This window comes from Marmota monax, unplaced genomic scaffold (assembly GCF_021218885.2).
Source record: "Marmota monax isolate L192 unplaced genomic scaffold, Marmota_monax_Labrador192_F-V1.1 WCK01_AAM20220418_F8-fsc00004, whole genome shotgun sequence".
Classification (NCBI taxonomy): Eukaryota; Metazoa; Chordata; class Mammalia; order Rodentia; family Sciuridae; genus Marmota; species Marmota monax.
Window position 1 is genome coordinate 18,889,611 of NW_026692881.1, and position 21,090 is coordinate 18,910,700.

The 21,090-nt window shown below is 39.9% G+C and overlaps 1 protein-coding gene across 4 annotated transcripts in view; it reads left to right on the forward strand.

Annotated features, from left to right (window-relative positions):
- Positions 1–4,134: 4,134 nt before the first annotated feature.
- Cnnm2 (cyclin and CBS domain divalent metal cation transport mediator 2) overlaps positions 4,135–21,090 on the forward strand; it is a 133,022-nt gene continuing 116,066 nt past the window's right edge. The window contains exons 1-2 of one of the 4 annotated variants that reach the window (XM_046450067.2): positions 4,135–5,942; positions 11,868–11,978. In XM_046450067.2, coding sequence (XP_046306023.1) covers positions 4,322–5,942; positions 11,868–11,978 — 1,732 coding nt within the window. In that variant the 5' untranslated portion in view covers positions 4,135–4,321. The remainder of the gene's footprint in view (positions 5,943–11,867; positions 11,979–21,090) is intronic. The other 3 variants (XM_046450068.2, XM_046450069.2, XM_046450070.2) reach the window with 3 other exon arrangements.

Here is a 21,090-nt window from a genome sequence, read left to right on the forward strand (position 1 = left end):
CTAAATGTTTGAAAAGTTCTCATTTTACATAACAGTTATATGTATTTAAGCAAGTAGATAGTCTGGTTCTGAGAAATCTCTCTGGGCCAATAGATATGATTCTAGGGCAAATTGGGGAAACTCCAGCATTTTTCTAGTTCCTGGTTTTTTGTGTTTTTTTTTTTTTTTCCCTGAAGACTTTGTGTTCTGGTGCGATTAAAATGCCATTGTTGACTGAGGGTGTAGCTGACATGTGCTTAGCATGTGCGAGCCCTCAGGTTCAATCACTGGTACAAAAACCAAAACAAAACAAAAAAGTCATCAGCAATAACTTTGAATCTTTGAATACTTTTCTACAAGTAGGCCATCGGGAGGGGATTCTTTATAAATTTAGAGTTTTATGTTGAGAAACAAAATGCATAGAGAGCCATTTAGCATTTTATTTGCAATGTTTGAGAAAATCAAATGCATCAAACTCCAAAAGACTTTTAGGTCTGGATACAGATCTAACACCAGAATTTGCAGATCTGGATGTTTCTTCTGTGCAGATGAGAAAATTGAACAGTTACCCTTTTCTGTTGGCATCCAGTGAAGGATTCCAGCAGGAGGGGTTTGGTTAGGGAAGCTATATGCAAGGAGGTTCTGACTGTATCTAAATGACTGGCTCAAGGTCAGACAAAGTCAGAACCAAGCTAGGATTAGAATCCAGTGAAGGATTCCAGCAGGAGCGGTTTGGTTAGGGAAGGTATATGCAAGGAGGTTCTGGCTGTAGCTAAATGACTTGCTCAAGGTCAACCAAAGGCAGAACCATGCTAGGATTAGATTCAGCAGGAACCATTTGACAATCTCAATTTTGTAGCTGTTTATGTAGTTGAAATGTGGTCAGAATACAGGGTTTTGTTGTATTTTCACATTTCAGGAGAGACCTCCAGAAGCATGTATTGACCTTGCTCTCTGTTTCTATAATTTAGTAGGTTGGAAAGCCCCTAGAAATCATCAAAGCCTGTGCTAACAGCCCCTCTGTAGAGAAAGGACAGCTCTTTGAGCTAGAAAGTCTTTGAACTTGAAGATCAAGATCCTCCTTGCTAAGAAAAAATTACTGGGTTTAGGTATGTAGATTTCTCTGTGTGTTTTAGGTGTACATGAAGAATATAACCATTACCCACCATTTGGGATACAGACCATTGAGTGATCTCCTGTGAACTTGAATTTGGTTTATTTTATATTGTAAATTGTTTAGGCAGCTTCCTTTCTGCCATTTTTGCTATGAGGTCTTGCATTTCTAACTTGCTTCTAAATTGCTGAATGCCACACTTTCCTGACTGTTGTCATTTTCTCTGAAATGCTCAGGAAATGTCTGTAGATTTGGCAAGCTCTTCTTTCCCCACTTCTCCATATTCCTACTCCAAAAGTGTACATTCAGCATATGAGAGCCCTAATCACCTTCCCTCTCAGCGCCCTTACATATATTTGTAGACACTTTACAAAGTTAAAATGGTTCCATTTTCAATCAACTGGTTTAGAAGGTCCATGTATATCCTTAGCCTTGGTCAGTTATCTCTAAAAATCCCAATTCTTTCTAATAAACTTTCTCAATTTAAACATTGGAAAAATAATGGCTTTCTTATAAGTGCATGCCAAGTCTATGAATCAAATTTTCTTTATCTGAATTGATTTCTCAAATATAGCAGTATGAAGCCAAGCATAGTGTACATACCTGTAATCATAGCTACTTGGGAGGCTAAGGCAGGAGGATGGCAAGTTCAAAGCCAACCTTGGTAACTTGGCAAGACCTTTCTAAAAATAAGTTAAAGAAAGGTATTGTGTCCATCTACAACAAAAAATATTTTTTTAAAAAGTGGGATGTAGCTCAGTGGTAGAGCACACCTATGTTCAATCCCCAATACTACCCCCAAAGGAAAAAATACACACATACATGCACACACAGACACACACACATATGCATACACAGATAGGGTAGAAGACCCAGCACCAGAAAAAAACAGGCTGGAAACTAGAGTCAGAACATTATTTGAAATAATCAGAATAAAATTATTTCACTTTTTAATATTTTCCACATATTATTCTGAATACTTATCATTGTTCTAGGCCCCAGAGACACAGCAGTAAACAAAACAGACAAAATTTTTACCCTCAGAGAAAGCTTAAGTTCTACTGGGAGGAGACAGATAATCAACAAAATTAACAATTTACATAGAATATTAGTGATTTTTGCTTTGAAGTAAAATAAAACCCAGATGGAGTACTGGGAGTGTTTTTTACAAGTTTAAAATCAGGTGGCCTTTGCACAAAGACTTGAAGGAGTGTTATGTGACACTGGAGTCCCAGGCACAGGAAACAAACAGCAAGTGCAAAGGCTCCCAAGGGGATATCCCTGGAGTGACAGGAGGGGCCAGGAGAAAAGCCTGGCTGGGGCAGTGCCCTGAGAAGTCAGAGAGGTAGGGTGAGGGGCTGAGCCTGTGGAGCCTGTAGGACATTGTAGGTCCTTTGGCTTTTACTGTAGTGAGATGGAGAGTCAGGGGAGGGTTTCAAATAAGGGAGTGACAAGACCTGATTTAACAGGATCACTGGTTATTGTATTGAAAAAGGGGACAGGTGTAAAAGAGGAGAAACTGGTTAGGAGGCCATTGCATTTATCACAAAAATTAACTGTACCAGAAGTTAATCAGAAACATTTGATGTGTTTACAAAAAGAGAGGACAATGTGCTTATTATGGAATTAAAAAAAAAAAAAAAGGTGGGAAGCCATTATTTTTCCAATGTTTAAACTGGGTGGGGGGGGGCGGTGAGAAACCAGTTAAGTGCTACTCTGCCACCACCAAGTGCAATGACCTGGGAGTCCTGAGGAAGTCTCCAGATTATTTTTCCTGAGTAACCTATGAACTAAGCAGGGTTTGGTCCGTGTAATTAAGAGTAAGTTCTTGGGGGCTGGGGTTGTAACTCAGTGGTACAGCGATGATCCTCAGCACCACTTATAAAAAAAAAAAAAAGAAAAAAAAATCCATCGACAACTGAAAAAAAAAAAAACAAGAATAAGTTCTTGGGCCTGAGGATGTAGCTCAGTGTTAGAGTGTTTGCTTAGAAACCACAAGGATCCTGGGTTCAAAACCCAGTATCGGGGGTGGGGGGTGGGGGGTGGGGGGGTATGGAAACAAAAAGAATGAACTTAAAACTCTGCTTTTATGTTCGCTCCCTTCTATTCTCCAAACTTATGGGGGTGCCTTTTAGAAGTACAGATTCTAGGCCCTTCACATTTTGTATGTTATGGGATGGAGTCCAGGGATTCTATACAGTAATTTTCCAGGCTACATGGGGACTCCTTTGACTAGAAAGTTTGACTGCCCCTGTAATTTCCCCACCCTTAACTCTTGAACACCTTTTGGCTTTGAATGCGGCGGGCCTGGGAAGTGTTGCAAGGCACCCTGAGACCGGCAGGTGGCGCCAGGTGCCCGTAAGCCGAGGGCGTCCGGCCAGCAGCGAAAACTAGAGGCACCGAGATAGCGGGTCCGCATCAGTGCTGGGACCACTCTGCCGCCGCTTATTCCCACTGAGTGGCGTGAATGAGTAGTGAGGCAGGGGTATGGCCAGTGCCTTGACTTCTTTTTAGGCTATGTGCAGCCTAAGTCGTCTCTGTTCGGCTTCTCGTGTTCCCAGGGCGGGAGACCTTTCTGCACCGGTTTTGAGCACTGGTGGGGGCCCGAAAGGCGGTACAGCGAAAATCGGCGGCCTGGCTCCACAGGACAGTATTCCAACCGCGCCAAGATCGGAGCTGGGATCTACTACCGAGCCCCCTCAGGGATTGCCGCACCCTCGGACTGCTCCTTTCCATTGGCAGCCGGACTGAAGGCCCCGTCCCCTTCCCTACAGCTTTCATCTTTGACTGGTTCTTGGGTACCGGCTGGCCACGCCTCCTCCCCTCGCACATACACAAGAGTCACGCGCCTTTCAGTTGGAAACTTGGCGTGCTGAGGAGGACAGTGGCTCTCATCACCCCGCCCATTTACCTTGCCATTGGTCCGCGGCACCGTGCACGACCACGCCCCCATTCCAGCCCCCTGGCTGGGAAGGCGGGCACCCGCTTATGATTGGCTGGTTGGCCTGCCTCTCGCGGGAGCGACTGGCGCTCCCCTTTCTCCCCCCCCCCCCTCCTCCCGCGAGCCTCGGGGTTCCTTAGCTGGTCGAGGCTGAGTCAGTGTCAGTCAGGGAGGGAGACTGCTGAGCACTGGGTGCGGACGCTCCATTGCAGTCTTGCCCAGGGGTCGGTGCTTGCGCTCGCGCCGCCGGGTGGGAAGAATGAAGCCGCAGCTAAAGCAGCCACCCTATGATTGGCTGTGGCGCTTGTGAACCCGAAGTAAAGATGGCGGGCGGGCAGGCAGTCGCCGCACTGCCCACTTGGAAGATGGCGGCGCGCCGCAGCCTCAGCGCCCGCGGCCGGGGGGTCCTGCAGGCGGCGGCGGGCCGGCTGTTGTCGCTGCTATTGCTGAGCTGCTGCTGCGGCGCGGGCGGCTGCGCAGCGGCCGGCGAGAACGAGGAGACTGTGATCATCGGGCTGCGGCTGGAGGACACGAACGACGTGTCGTTCATGGAAGGGGGGGCGCTGCGGGTGAGCGAGCGGACCCGGGTCAAGCTGCGGGTGTACGGGCAGAACATCAACAACGAGACGTGGTCCCGCATCGCCTTCACCGAGCACGAGCGGCGCCGCCACAGCCCTGGCGAGCGCGGGCTGGGGGGCCCCGTGCCGCCAGAGCCGGACAGCGGCCCCCAGCGCTGCGGCATCCGCACCTCAGATATCATCATCTTGCCCCACATCATTCTGAACCGCCGTACATCGGGCATCATCGAGATCGAGATCAAACCGCTGCGCAAGATGGAGAAGAGCAAGTCCTATTACCTGTGCACATCGCTTTCCACGCCAGCCCTGGGTGCCGGCGGCCCGGGGTCCACGGGTGGCACCGTCGGGGGAAAGGGTGGCGCTGGGGTTGCTGGGCTCCCCCCACCTCCGTGGGCCGAGACCACCTGGATTTACCACGACGGCGAGGACACCAAGATGATCGTGGGCGAGGAGAAGAAGTTCCTGCTGCCCTTTTGGCTGCAGGTGATCTTCATTTCGCTGCTGCTGTGCCTGTCGGGCATGTTCAGTGGCCTCAATCTGGGTCTCATGGCCCTGGACCCGATGGAGCTGCGCATCGTGCAGAACTGCGGCACCGAGAAGGAGAAGAATTACGCCAAACGCATCGAGCCTGTGCGCAGGCAGGGCAACTACCTGCTGTGCTCGCTGCTGCTGGGCAACGTGCTGGTCAACACCACGCTCACCATCCTACTCGACGACATCGCCGGCTCAGGCCTCGTGGCTGTGGTGGTCTCCACCATCGGCATCGTCATCTTCGGGGAGATCGTGCCCCAAGCCATCTGTTCCCGGCATGGCCTGGCAGTAGGAGCCAACACCATCTTCCTCACTAAGTTTTTCATGATGATGACCTTCCCCGCCTCTTACCCGGTCAGCAAGTTGCTGGACTGCGTCCTCGGCCAGGAGATAGGTACCGTCTATAACCGGGAAAAACTGCTGGAAATGCTCCGGGTCACTGACCCCTACAACGACCTGGTCAAGGAGGAGCTGAACATTATCCAAGGAGCACTGGAGCTCCGCACCAAGACAGTAGAGGACGTGATGACTCCCCTTCGGGACTGCTTCATGATCACCGGAGAGGCCATCCTGGACTTCAACACCATGTCGGAAATCATGGAGAGCGGCTACACTCGAATTCCAGTATTTGAAGGAGAGCGCTCCAATATCGTGGACCTGCTCTTTGTCAAAGATTTGGCCTTCGTGGATCCAGATGACTGTACTCCATTGAAAACCATCACCAAATTTTATAACCATCCCTTGCACTTTGTTTTCAATGACACCAAGTTGGACGCTATGCTGGAAGAATTTAAGAAAGGTGGGAAATTTTGGTATCTTTCATTGGCTTGCTCTTTCTTTCTCCATCCTCCTCCCTACTTCAGTCCTATAGCCTCAGACCAACCCCCCAAGGCGAGTTGACCGGAATTTCTCCTGCTCTCTCCTAATTGCAAAGTTGAAAGGGTGGCATGGATTTGGGGACGGATTGAACTAGTAAGCGCTTGTAGGTTCTTTAAAAAGCACAAGACTGCATTACTTACTGTTTCTCCCATTATCAAAATGTAGGTTTCTAATTTCTGTGCATGATACCCCTTCTCCTGCCGCCCCCCTCGCTCCCCGCCCCCCCCACTCCGGTCCCTGCCGTCCCAGTCTCTTGTCTTTAAGGGGCTGCTGCATTCTTTGCCTGGATTCTGAGTGGGTAGGTGAAAGTAGGGGGTGATGCCATGCCCTTTGGTTGACACTACAGATGGCAAGCATTTGGAACACTTTTCTAAACCCAGTGCTATCCTTTTTCTCCTTAAACATCCACATTGATGTTTCAAAGATTGGAAGTGAACATTTTATAGTTTCTGGTCCTGGTCTTTGGCTACCTGTGGGGGAAAATTGAAGTCTGCTTGGAAGGTGGAGGATGGGGTAAACCAACTAGCATCAAAAAATACACTCACTTTGGGTGTGACTTGCCTTAGCTTTAGAAAAGATGGTTTTGAAAAAAGCCAAAGTTATTAATATATAATTTGGAAAGACTGGAGGTAAGTTAACCTTTTATGAGGTGTATCGCTTTAGCTGTTTTCATTTACCTGACAACAAATGAAATTTCCTAAAGCAGGTGTGGTTTTGGCAGAAAGCTTGAACCTTTGACAGTGGATGAATTCCTTTATTAATTATGGTTGATTTCTTGCCTCTGTCCAGTTTAAAAAGTGTTTTTGTTTTTTTTTTTTTAACTTCAACCACTAATACATTAAACTGAAGTATATGACCAACTCTCCCTGTTTCAGGGTGTTTAACAGGGAAGAGAAAGGTGTAGTCTCATTGTGTATATATAGTACATCATTTCTTGAATTGCAATATTGTTTTATCATGTTGTGAATAGGCAAATAGCAACTCATACTATCATTATTGAAATTCCAGTAAATAATGTTACTTGAAAATCAAGGGATGCTGAGTTTTGTAATTGCTGTAATGCTAGTTCATGTGAATGTTTTGAAGTACCTGTAACCTTTCATGACCTGATAGGTCCTCAAATCTAAGCTTTCCTTTTTCAAATAGAATTTTGATTACTAATAATGGTCTCTCCCCTGAAAAAGGCCTTGTGTACCTGGTGACAGCTCACTAGATGTGTATCTGCAGCACATTCTCTGAATGTTATTTGTAGAGAGTGTGTGAACATACAGAGTTTCTTTTCTTGGAGGAATGGTGTCTTCTCTAAAACAGGACCACAGTGTGGTAATTTTCATATTAAAAAAAAATAGAGCAGAATGTGCTTCAGAGCTTGGTAATTTGCATTTAAAAGCAGACTGAGATTCTTCTGGATGCTTAAGTAGTAAAAAGAAAATGTCCAATATCTCTAGTGACAGAGCTTCTTTTAAGAGTGTCATTGTTCTTTCTCTGCTAAGTTGTTAATTAGAGCATCTAACCAGTGTCTTCCTTTATTCTGCAGTATAATCTGTAACAAGAAAGATGTCTTGAAATACTGAAAATGCCTCTGAAATTCAATGATTAAATTTCCCAATATTGACACTGATAACTTTTTTTATTCAGAAATTTTGCACATCAAATTATGGATTGATAATACTAGTTTGTACTCCTGCTGGAGATTTTTCTTAACTTCTTGGAGAATTTAGTTGTTGACCTCAAAGCTTATGAATCTTACTCAAAATTTTAAAATTCGCATGATTTTGAAATTTATTTTTGGTTGTCTTTGAACATATTTCCTGACCAATTTATTTTTATGAAGGATTTTTTTCCTCCAAAATCACTTCCCATAGTATGTTTTGAAACATCTTTTTATATGATTGGGTTACTAATATTTTTCCATGAATTCTAGAAAAATGATAATGCATAGGATTTTATTTTTGGTCATATTCAAAATGATGTACAGTGTGTGGCTAAGAAGATAATGCAAGTTAAAGCTACATTCAAGCCAGCAGTATATTTGGAAGAGCAGACAAAGACAATTCATTACAAATTTAAGCCATGATCTTAAAAGGATGGAATGAGTGTTATCTAAACTATAGGAATAATTTATTTCTTACTTTCTCTTTCTTGGATTTTTTTTTTTTTTTGATGAATTTGATCACTTTAACCTTACTATCAGTTACATGAGTTCTTTTTAATGTGAGTTAAAACATTTCATCTGACTTTGTTCTTCATTGTCCAATCTCAAGCATGACGTAATTTTAACTGTCAACCTTCTATGTATGTGTTAACAGTGTGTGTGAAGGTTTTTAAAGACTTTCCCTTCTTCCCTTTTCTCCTAACATCTCTAAAAAACACAACAAAATAAACACCTCGAGAATACCAAAGCATGACCCTGAATTGGGTAGATCACCAATCCAGATCTCATTGAAAACTGCCATCCTAATTAAGAAGCCTTTTTTTTACAAAGTTGTTTAGAATTAAGTTTGAGTTATTCTTTGCTAAGGAGGGGAAAATAGAAGGTTCTGTAAAATGAAAAGAAAAACTACCTTTACGTAAGTATATGTGAGTCTTTCTAATAACTAAAACTTTTTTTTTTTTTTTTAAACCTGGCTTCTAGGAAACTCTTAGCTTTACTTGATAGTAAGATAGTAATTATGCTAATTTTATCGTTTGATCTTGAAGATGATGATGATTATGTACCTGGCCAAATGATACATTATCCCCATTTTACAAATGAGGAAATTGAGATTTAGATTGAATGATTTGTTAAAGGTCATATAGTAATTTGTTGATTGGGGGTTTTAACTTATGTCTATGTGACACCAGAACTTGATCTCTTTGCCCTGCTGGGGTTTGAACTCAGGACCTCACACATGTTAGGCAAGCACTGACACCAAACCGTATGTCCGGTTTTCTTAAACATTCTATTATACTAGTCTTCTTGATTCTGATTTTACATTTTTATTTTACTGAGTGCGAGGTTTGGTCTTTTGCCAACATTTCCATAGAACCCCGTTGGGCAATAGACACATAAATGTATTTGAACACACATATGACTTTTAAATCCAATGCTCCTGTGATGTTGCACATAACAGTTGTTGTCCCCATTTTTGTCCTTGAAGCAAATCAGTTTTTTGGCCTGTGTGACCTTAAATCCAAAGAATTCTACTCATAACATTTGCAAATCAAGCATCAAGATTCATTTTGAAAAATTTACAGTAACATTGTACTGCACCAGTGTGATACTTTAGTAGGCGTCTCTACAACTGTTTTTCCAATAGCTAAATTATGTAACAATGTTTCTCTTGGTTTCTTATCTGTTTCTGTTGCAAGGGTCACAGTAATTTGTCAAACTCAGTTTTCTGGTTTAATCTTGATTTTATTGACATTTTTTGTAGCTACAGTGTAATAATTGGTTGCTAATGAGCATCCTTCATTACTCCGCCTCACTAAGCTCCTTGCAATCAATCTTTCTCTTTTTCTTTTGTTAGTTTTGTAGTTACTTACAAATCTAAATAAGAAAATAAACTCAGTAAATCCCACTGGAGGATTATGAGATTTTACAAAAACTGTGTAAAGCAAAATAGTTCAGGGGAAAGAAAAACTCAATTAAAAACTGCTTTTTTTTTTTTTTTTTGCGTGTAGAAAGTGCTCTGGAGGCTGTTTACCTGATACGATTTTTTCTAACAAAGGACTGTAGACTCTTGAACCACTCAGTTGTCTACACTGAGGTGACTTTGAAGAATTAGTAACCAGTTATTGTTTCAATGTTTTTCTTTTAACTTTGTAACAATTGCATTCCAGTATTGCAGGGCATGCTGTTTACAGCTGCTAGGGACTTAGCCAGGCTCTTTCTGGCTATTTCTTAGCTAGGAACAGGTGGGATCACCAGATAATGTTCTTCAAAGCAAGAATGCAATGTACAGTTTCTACTTACAACATCAGTCATACAATTCTCTCTGTAACTCCCAAAATGTCTCTATATGCTGAGAGTGTAATATGAAAAAAAATTTCCCCTTACCAAATTAACTGTCCCATTTACCTAGAATCTAGGAGGATATTTTTATGTTTAAAGGTATGAGTGGTGTCATGGGAAGTGGATCTGCTTATTTTTATGATTTTTTGTTTGTTTTTTGGCATGCAGTTACATACATTAAATTCGTATAATTTATTTTTGGTTTTAGAAGATTGTTTTGAAATATCCAAATAGTAAAGAATCAGAGCTGGAAGACAGGCTGTTTGAGGATCTTCCAGTTCAGTGTTTGCCAATGTTTTTTTTTTTAACCAGATGATAAGATTTTCTTGGGTTACTTATTAAGAGTAAGGTCCTCAGCTTCACTCAGAGACTCCTGAACTGGAAGAGGACGTGGAATTGGTTAAGTTACTCTGAGGTTGTTCTTATGGCTAGGTGAGAGTGGGAACTGCGGGTCCTTTCAACCTCTTGAACAAGAAACGTAAACCCTGAGAGGGACAGAAGGTAAGGAGAGACTTGCTTGGGGCCACCTACCTACCTAGTAGCATCAGCTGGACAGAATCCATGTTCTTGATTTCTAGATTGGAGTTCTTTCCACCCCAGTAGGTCAGCTTTCTGGTTCCAAGTTATTCATAGTTAAAGGTTAGCTGCATCATTGAAAAACAAGAACAAATTATCAGGTTTATCATTGGTTCTTTTGTGATTTTGATGTCAGTATTTTATGTATCTTGGATTCAAGCATTCTTTGATAGGCATTTTGTTACATAGAAAATATGTCTGATTGTGTGAGCTCATTTTATTTTAGCTTAGTAATCAAGTTTTTAGTTTTGCTCTAGTCAGAGTAGGAATATATTTTAGGAAGTGGGTGTTGCTATCTAGATAGTTCAAAGTCTCAGGTGGTTAGATAGAAGGGATTTCTTTTGGTTGAGCTTATTTTTCAAGACATTCTTTTTGATTTACTGATGTATTTTCTCCTTAGTTGTTTCCTCTTTAAGATTACCGAAGACTGGATTTGGGACTATGGATGAAGCTTCCTTGACTCTTTTCATTTCTGTTCACAGGTCAGGTCTGTAAAATTTCCGTTGAGATGCTCATCAGGGCTGGAGTGTAGCTCAGTAGTAGAGAGGGCTTGCCTGGCCTGACCCCTGCTTTCCAGTGCATTTGAAGCCTGTGAGCCATTAAAGCGTCTGTTCTCCCCAGCTTTTTATACTATGAGCTAAATTCTGAAAGGGACTCATGCTTGATTTTTAGAGGTTAATGTATAAATAAATAGAGTTTCTGAAATCTGAACACAGACCAGGTCAGGAGAAATCAGAGTCGAACAGCCGCTCGCCTTCATACAATGTGGACAAAGCAAGAAAAGGACCTCGGTCCGCTTTTGCTCTCAGGTTTTATGGGGATTACATACCACCTGCCCCTCTTCCCACAGGGCCTTAGAATTATTTAAATTCTGAAACATTCCACACTCTTGTATGGTGCCAGTTAATTTTAAAGTTTAGCAAATCTAAACACAATAAAAAATATCATTAACCAGGAAAACCCACATAATACACTGAGCCACCATATTTTATGATTTTATTTGCTCTTGAAATACTTAAACTTTTAAGAACAAACCTCTGGATTCTGATTAGGTGTTTATTAGAGTTGTACGTAAAGTTGTATCAAAGGGGCCTTTTCCTCCAAATGTGTGTGTGTGTGTGTGTGTGTGTGTGTGTATCATTGGTAGTAACTTCAATTCCAGTAAAACAGGCTTGTTATATAAAGAATATTTATTAAACTTAAATACATGAAAATGGATTGCTAGGATTGAATACAATTTATTTTAGTATTGCCATTTCCTCTTCTTTTTCTTAGAACACACAAACAAGAAACCCCCAGTCCTACCAGCACTGAAAAGGAGAGGCAGCAGGAAGTTCTTTGCTTTGGTGTCACACACATTGGCAATTCTAGAATATCTGTGTGGAGGTAAATAGTGGTGGCTGGCTTTGGAAGGGGGAGTTAGGGGACTAACAGCAAGTAGCATTTGTAGCCCATGTATTCATTAGGCTAGAAGAGGTGTTGATGGCCAGTGGGGTGCTAAATCCTTCCCTTATTTTACTTTAGTGCTGCCATTGATCATCAATGTGGCTGTAATGACGGTGACATTGCCTTGTCTTCATACTAGCCCTCCTTGCTATCAGACCTAGGTGGGGATGTCTCCTTCCCTCTCTCTCTCTTTCTCTTCCTCCTCCTCCTCTTCTTTTTTTTTTCTTTTTTTGTGGTGCTGGGGATTTAACCCAGGGGCGCTCTACCACTGCATTATATCCCTAGCCTTTTTACCAATTTTTATTTTGAGACAGGGTTTTGGGAATGTTTCTTTTTGAGTTTACAGCTGTGGGGAGTGTACTGCCAGCTTACATGCTCTTCCTAGATCTGCTTTGGGTTTCTTTCATAGTAAAATGAGGATATTTTCTAACTGTTAACAGTAGGTAGTAAGAATGAATGTGGAAATGAATGTTTCTAATAGTACCTCCTATGTAGAGCCTCATTGGCCATTATTTTTATTTTCGTAACAATTCTTTCTGTAGATCTGTGGTTATTGTCTTAATCTGTTTATGTTGCTATAATAAAATACCATAAAGTGGGTAATTTATAAATAATAGAAGTTTTTTCTTATAGTTCTGGAGGCTGGGCAGTCCAAGATAAAGGTATCAGCGTTTAGTGTCTGACAATGGTTTTTTTCCTCGTTTTCACTTGGCGAAAGAGTAGGGCCAAAAAAGGGCCTTAGACTGCTTCCCTCAGCCCTGTTGTAAGGCACGAATCTGTTGATGGGGGTACCCTCATAACTCAGACTCTTCCTCCGAAGGCCTCAAACTTAATACCCAGTAGTGGGGATCACATTTCAAAATGAATTTTCGAAGGACATGTTCACACCATAGCAGTTGTTACTAGTCTTTCTCTAGACCAGAGATTGAGAGTCAAGGGAGACACCTTGGGCACATATGTTCACCACTGTTATTGATGTTGAAATCTTTTTTTTTGAAAATTTTTTTAATATTTATTTTTTAGTTTTCGGTGGACACAAATCCTTGTATGTGGTGCTGAGGATTGAACCCGGGCCGCACGCATGCCAGGCAAGCGCGCTACCACTTGAGCCACATCCCCAGCCCCTGATGTTGAAATCTTAAAAGTGCCCCCAGTGCTGGGGCCCTAATCCAGGTCCTTGCTCCTTCTCAGCAAGTGCTCTAGCACTGAGCCACACCCACAGCCCCCAAAGTGGCACATTGTTATAATATTTTTTTTCTTTTTCTTTTTTTATTGTGATTGAATTCTACCTCTTATTTTTTGAGCAGTTGTTACTTGACAAGAAGGCTCCGTGCATATATACATTTAAGGAAAACAGGACAATATATATTCTGCTTTTCTTAGAGTAATTTTAATGAGTTTAAAATAATTCTTCATTCTTTTTAGCTAGGTGACTAAAAAAGAGAACAAAGGTTAAAGGGCATAGGGAAGTACTCATGGATTTTTTTTTTTTAAGAGAGAGGTGTGTGTGTGTGTGTGTGTGAGAGAGAGAGAGAGAGAGAGAGAATTTTTGATATTTATTTTTCAGTTTTTGGCGGACACAACGTCTTTGTTTGTATGTGGTGCTGAGAATCGAACCCGGGCCGCACGCATGCCAGGCAAGCGCGCTACCACTTGAGCCACATCCCCAGCCCTGTACTCATGGATTTTGAAAGCCCTTGAATAACCAAAGTTTTAAGACTAAAAGAAGAGAAGTGCAAAAATTGGTAATCTCTAATATTGCAAGTTTGTGTTGCTTATAACACTAGTGTAAATCTGTAATACTTTTGGAAACTAACTAGATGTCATAAAATATAATTTTTTCCCCTGGAAATCTTAATTTAGTGATTTAAGAGAAAAGAAGAGCTATGTTGGCTTTTTACATTCCTTGCTCAAGACAGGCCATGGAGGCAAAATAGTTAAGAAAAGTATAGAGATCAACTAATTGCAACCATTTAATGATATTTTTGAAGAACATGTAGCAATATGGGAAAACTTGCACTGGTTATTTGCAAGGATTGTAGACACGTAAAAATATACATGTGCACAGACTGGAAGGAAATGTGGAAAAAGTGAGCATAGTTGATGGGTGAGGATGGGATGATCATGGCCAGTCTTTGCAAAAATTTGCTTATTTACAATATACAAGGATATACCTAGCAAAAATGCAAGTCTGCTAAGATGTGTCCTGACTTTGGAAAAACCAACCTTTGCTTGTGTTAAGGAACATATATTATTCCATTTCTCTTTAGGAAATTTTTTTGCTGAAATAAATGATTCTTTCTAAAATTTAGAAAATTGAGTTATAATACACATATCATAAAATTTATCCTTTAAATTATATATTTCATGGCTTTCAGTATATTTACAAGGTTGTGCCACTATCACCATTGTCTACTTCCAGAATATTTCTCATCATCCTCAAAGAGACCCTGTACCTGGAAGCGGTCACTCCCCATTCCCCACTCCCTGAAGTCCTTGGCAACCACTAATCTCCTTTCTGTCTGTGTGGATCAGCCTATTCTGGACATTTCATATGAACGAAATGCGTCTTTTGAGGCTTTTTTCACTTATCAGGATGTTTTCAAGGTTCACCCATATTGTAGCATGAATCAATATCTCATTCCTTTATATTGCCAAATATTTCATTTTTTAGATATACCATATTTTGTTTGTTCATTAATTAGTTGATCGACATTTGGGCTATTTCCACTTTTGTGTATGGATAATGCTACTAGGAATATTGGTGTACAAGTTTTGGTGTGGACATACATTTTTAATTCTCTTGAGTATGTATGCAGGAGTAGAATTGCTGGATCTTTCCAAAGTGACTGCACCATTTTACATTCCCACCAACAGTGTATGAGGTTTCCAGTTTCTCTGTATCCTCACCAACACTTGCTGTTAATTATCTGTCTTGATTCCACCCATGCTGGTGGGTGTGAAATGGTATTTCCTTATGGTTTTGATTTGCATTTCCCTAATGGTAAATGATGTTAGCATCTCTTCCTATGGTTACTGGCTATTTCTGTATTTTCTTTGGAGAAATGTTTGTGTAGTTTTTTTGCCCATTTTTAAATTGGATTGTCTTTTACTGATGAATTGTAAGAGTTCTTTTAATATTCTGGATACTAGTCAGTTATCAGATATATGGTTTGCAAATATTTTTCCCATTCTGTGAGTTGTCTTTTTACTTTCTTAGTAGTGGACTTTGGGGCAGAATTTTTTTTTTTTTTTTAATTTTGATGGAAGTCCAATTTGTCTATTTTTCTTTTGTTGTTTAGGCTTTCAGTGTCACTTCTAAAACACAATCACCTAATCCAAAATCACAAAGATTTATGCCTATGAGTTTCTTCAAGAGTTTTAACTCGGGCTAAGGATGTGGCTCAAGCGGTAGCGCGCTCGTCTGGCATGTGTGCAGCCCGGGTTCGATCCTCAGCACCACATACAAACAAAGATGTTGTGTCCCCCAAATACTAAAAAAAAATAAATATTAAAAATTCTTTCTCTTTCTCACTGTCTCTCACTCCCTCTCTCTCACTGTCTCTCACTCTCTCTTAAAAAAAAAAAAGAGTTTTAACTCTTATATTTAGGTCTTTACTCTATTTTGAGTTGATTTTTTTTTTTTTTTTTTTTTTTTTAGATAGCATGAGACAGCGGTCCAGCTTTGTTATTTTGCATGTGGATATTCCGTTGTCCCAGCACCATTTGTTGAAAAGACTTATTCTCCGCTGCATTGCCTTGACATCCTTGTTAAAAACCAGTTAGTGGCTGGGGTTGTGGCTCAGTGGTGGAGCGCTTGCCTAGCATGTGTGAGGCACTGGGTCTGATTCTCAGCACCACATATAAATAAATAAAATAAGTCCATTGAAAACTTAAAACAAACAAACAAAAAACCAGTTGGCCATATATTTGAGGGTTTATTTCTTAGCTTTTTAAATTCTTACACTGGTATTCTTATGCTATTACTGCATTTTTTTGTTTTTTGTAGTTTTGTAATCAGTTTTGAAATTTGGAAGTGTCAGTCTTCAAACTTTTTTCTTTTTAAGATTGTTTTAGCTGTCAGGATATCTTGAAATTAAATATGAACTTTCATGGATCATCTTGTCCATTTCTTTAAGAAAAAAAAAAAAAGCTGGGCATGGTCATGCAAGTCTGTAGTCCCAGCAGCTTGGGAAGCTGAGGCAGGAGGATCAAAACAGGTTCAAGTCAGCCTCAGCAACTTAGTGAGACTGTAAGCAACCTAGCGAGACCCTATCTCAAAATAAAAAAAAAAAGGGCTGGGGATGTGGCTCAGTAGTTAAGTGCCCTTGGGGGTTCAGTCCCTGGTACCTCCGGCCAAAAAAAAGGAAGCTGGAATTTTGATAGGGATTGCATTGAATCTGTAGATCGATTTGGGGAGTATTACAATAATAGTAATATTAAGCTTTACTCATGAACAAGGAACGTGCTCTCTTTTTTTTCAATCTTCTGTAATTTCCTCAAAGTGTCTATAGTTTTTAGTATATTTGTGATCCTTTTGTTAAATTAATTCCCAAGTGTTATATTTATTTTTGATGTTATTGTAAATGGTATTATTTTATTAATTTCATGTTCAGATTGTTCATTGCTAGTCTATAGAAAGAAGAAATTTTTGTGTTTTGATTTTATAATCTGTAACCTGTTGAAGTTGTTTATTAGATAACAAATTATTCTTAAAATAGAAAAAACTTTTTAAAAACACATGAGCCAGGTGTGGTGGTGCATGCCTGTAATCCCAGCAACTCGGGGAGGCTGAGGCAGGAAGATTAAAACTTCAAAGCCAGTCTCAGCAGATTAGTGAGGCCCTAAGCAACTCAGTGAGACCCTGACTCTAAATAAAATACAAAAAAGGTCTGGGGATGTGGCTCAGTGGTTCAGAGCCCCTGGGTTCAATCCCTGGTACCCCAAACAACAACAACAACAACAATAACACATGAGCCTTAGAGTCCTATTGATCTAACACTAATGTCATTGAAATTCCAGAAAGAAAGGAGACTCAGAAAACATATTTGAAAAACAATGGCAGAAAGTGTTTTAAATTTGCTAACAGACATATATTTACAGGTTCAAGAAGTTCAATGTACCCTACATAGGTTAAACTCAAAGAAACCATGTAAACACATCATAATCAAGCTCTTGGAAACCAAAGGTCAAAAAAGCACCTTAAAAGCAGCAAGAAGAAAAAATGGTAAATTAAATGTAAGGGAAACTATGACCACTGGTTTCTCATAAGAAACCATGGAGTCCAGGAGATAGTGAGATGACATCTTTAAAGTACTGGAAGAAGGGGCTGGGATTGTGGCTCAGCGGTAGAGTGCTTGCCTAGCACCTGCGGGACCCAGGTTCGATCCTCAGCACTACATAAAAATAAAGGCATTGTGTTGAGTCCATCTACACCTAAGAAATGAATATTAAAAAAAAAAGTACTGGAAGAAAACAATAAAGTAAACTGAAGTGCTGGACGGGAAATATTGGCAACTTAGAATTCTATATCCAGAGAAAATATCCTTAAGATATTCAAGCAAATTAAAGGCACTCTCAAATGAAAGAAATACAAGTGATTTCATCACCAACAGATTTGCTGTAATATGAAGTAAAGTTCTTCAGGTTAAGAAGAAATTAACTCAGAGGGAAACATGGAACTTTAGGTATATATAAAGAACAAAAGAACTAATAAATATCTGAATAAAGTGTTTTTCCCCTTAAATTATTTAAAATATATGTGATGGGGGGAGGGGCTGTTGTTGTGGCTCAGTGGTAGAGCACTTGCCTAGCATATGTGAAGCACTGGCTTCGATTCCCAGATCTGCGTATAAATAAATGAATAAGATAAAGGTCCATCAACATCTAAAAATTTTTTTTTAAAAAGTATGACTCTTGAAAGCCAAAAATTAGAGCATTGTTTGTAATGTTTTGATGTGTATACATATAATATATATAGCAACTATAATATCAAAGGAAAAGAATAAAGGAAACTATAAGGTTAAAAAAACATACGAGGTTGTTGGGATTATCTCACATTTATCTATTTCACTTGATTATACTGGATTTTATTTATTCATTAAAAATTGAGGCATTTTTACTTGCTACTTTTATATATAGAGAGTGAAACATTCATAATTGGTTATTTTTTTTAATATTTATTTTTTAGTTTTAGGTGGACACAATATCTTTATTGTATTTTTACGTGGTGCTGAGAATCGAAACCAGTGCCTCACGCATGCCAGGCGAACTCGCTACCACTTGAGCCACATCCCCAGCCCCATAATTGGTTATTGATAGTGTCATCCTTTAAGAAATTTAGAGGAAAGAGTAAATTTTTTTTTTATCCCAGATTGGATATAGGAAGAAGAGAGAAATAGCTGTATGAAATGTATCAGTCAGGACAAAAAAAGATAGCTCTTTGAAATTTGGAAGTTCTATCTAATATTTATTTATTTAGCAGTACTGGGGATTGAACCCAGGGCCTTACACATGCTAAGCAAGGGGTCTACCACTGAGCCACATGCCTGGCCCTTTTTATTTTATTTTGAGACAGGATCTTGCCTCAAACTTGGATTTTTCCTGCCTCAGTCACTTGAGTGGCTGGGATTATAGATGTGGGCCACGGTGCCAATCTGTTTAATATTTAGGGTGGCATTGTATCAGCCTAGGGGTTCATGCTAGGAGAAATGGTTTTGTAATGCTTTTTCCTCTGTAGACCATTTTATCAGGGCTTTGGGTTTCTTGGAAGAAACTAGAAAAAGCCCTGATTTTCAGTCACTCGCACTTCATACCTCCATCATCTGAATGATCCTTGAGGCTTTTGGGTTCCAGGTAACCAGAAGAGATAAATTGAAACTCTGCTCTTTTTTCTTTTTTCCTGCTATGGGGGGTGGGGGCTGGTAACCTGAGAGGACGAATGTTTTCCCATGCTAGCAAAGACAGATTGAGGGCATCGTCTGATCTTTATGGGAGTGTGCAAAGCCTCAGTTTTTCCATTTGCCCATCTGCAATCATAAAAACAATGTGCTGACTCAGCTGGAAGTCTCTGCAGAGTGGCATTTGGGGCTTAGAAAATCCTGAGAATCATGCAAGGGATGGAAATATTTGAGTAGATTTTAAGAGGTGATGTTAAAATGGAAAAACAGCCAGAAGCAGACCGCACGTTCTGTCATCTCTTTCAAGGCTGCTTCCTTTACTCACTAGTGAACTTCCTGGGTTTAAGATTTGTGAGGAATAATTTCTTCTCTGTGGAGCTGAGTACAGAACTGAGGAAAAAAACCTTTCAGCCACTGCACTTCATACTGCCATCAACAGTATGAGCCTTGAGGTTCCAGGTAGCTGGCAGAGACAAAGTACAACCTCTCCTCTGCTCTGTGTGTATGGGCACGCATGCGCACAGTCGTGAGCATCTGCTACGCTGCAGGTGCACACAATGAGGAGGGATGTGGGTTGAGAGGGGAGTGAAATTTTGCTGGAAGCAAGTCAATTAGTTAAAATTCTGATATAATCATATTGTGTGTTTAAATTTGTATTTGCTTGTTCCTGTATACATTCATGTACCTGCAATGATGAGAAGAACATTTACTAAAATGTTAACTAACAATGACTATCCCTCAATGATGGTTTTGGGGGAAGAAGTGTTTTTCTGTGTTGCTCCAAGTTTGTTTTTTTAAATGTATATTTTGTGACATTTAGGGAAACTAAATCCATTAAAACTAAGGTGTAAATTTTGCCACTTGAGCCAGTAGTTTAGGTGTTTAGTTGAAATTCAGTGAATTTAGTTGAAATTCAGTGAATTTAGTTGAAATTCACTTTTCTCCGTGGGAAATATGGACTATTTTATACATAAAATGATAGTAGACTGCCATCTTTCTCTTGTCTTTATTGGAATCACTACTTGGGGAAAAAAAAGATGAGTAGTATTTGAAAGCCAGTAGCGTGTGAGTGTGCATGTGCACATACGTGTATGCAACAGTTTAGTGAAATTTAATTTTGTGTGCAAAATAAAAAATTTAGGCTTTCAGATTGCAGTTGTTTTCAAAACATGTTATTAGGTAAAAAAAAAAAATCCAGTTTGTTTAGATTTGTGTGTGCAGTGCCTGGAATGCAACTTTTTTTTTTAAATATGTTTTAGATGTTGATGAACCTTTATTTTATTTATTTATTTATTTATTTATTTATTTATTTATTTATTAGTTTTCGGCGGACACAACATCTTTATTTGTATGTGGTGCTGAGGATCGAACCCAGCGCCGCGCTCATGCCAGGTGAGCGCACTACCACTTGAGCCACATCCCCAGCCCATGGAATGCAACTTTTTGATATTTATGTGATAGCTTTGATTAAATAAAAGATTGAAGTAGTTGAGCTCCAACTAGATTTATACTTTCAGCATAAAACCATAATCCTAAAATACTGTTTATTTGGCAACACTGGGATACTGTTAACTGGTGCCTTCTTTTGTCTATAGAAATCATCACTGTAAATCAAGTCATTGTTAGAAGGAGACAAAAAACTAAAAGGAAATGTTCTGGAACCACCTGTACTAGAAGTTCAATTAGTAGTTTCTGGGATATCTTATGCATTTTGCTAAAATAAAAGGACCTGTTGACTCTGATAAGCTTCAGTCATTTGTTTAGTTTGATTATACTTCTATAAAATGATATGTATTATCAGATAAAAGATGTGATTTTTCTTTTTTTCTGAATGCATACAGAAATTTTCTATTTAATCACAGTCCTTGTACTGCATAATGACATTTTGGTCAAGGGCAGACCACATATAGGACTGTGGTCCCATAAAATATGGAGTTGAAAAATTCCTGTTGCTTAGTAATGTTGTAGTGTCAGATTTAATGCGTGACTCCTGTTTATGATGACACTGTGCAGACAAATGTACTGCACTGCCAGTTGTGTGAAAGTATAGAACGTACAATTTTGCATGGTATATCGTATTTGATTATGATGACAGTGACCACACTACTGGCTTATGTATTTATTAATCTATACTTTTAATATTATTTTAGATA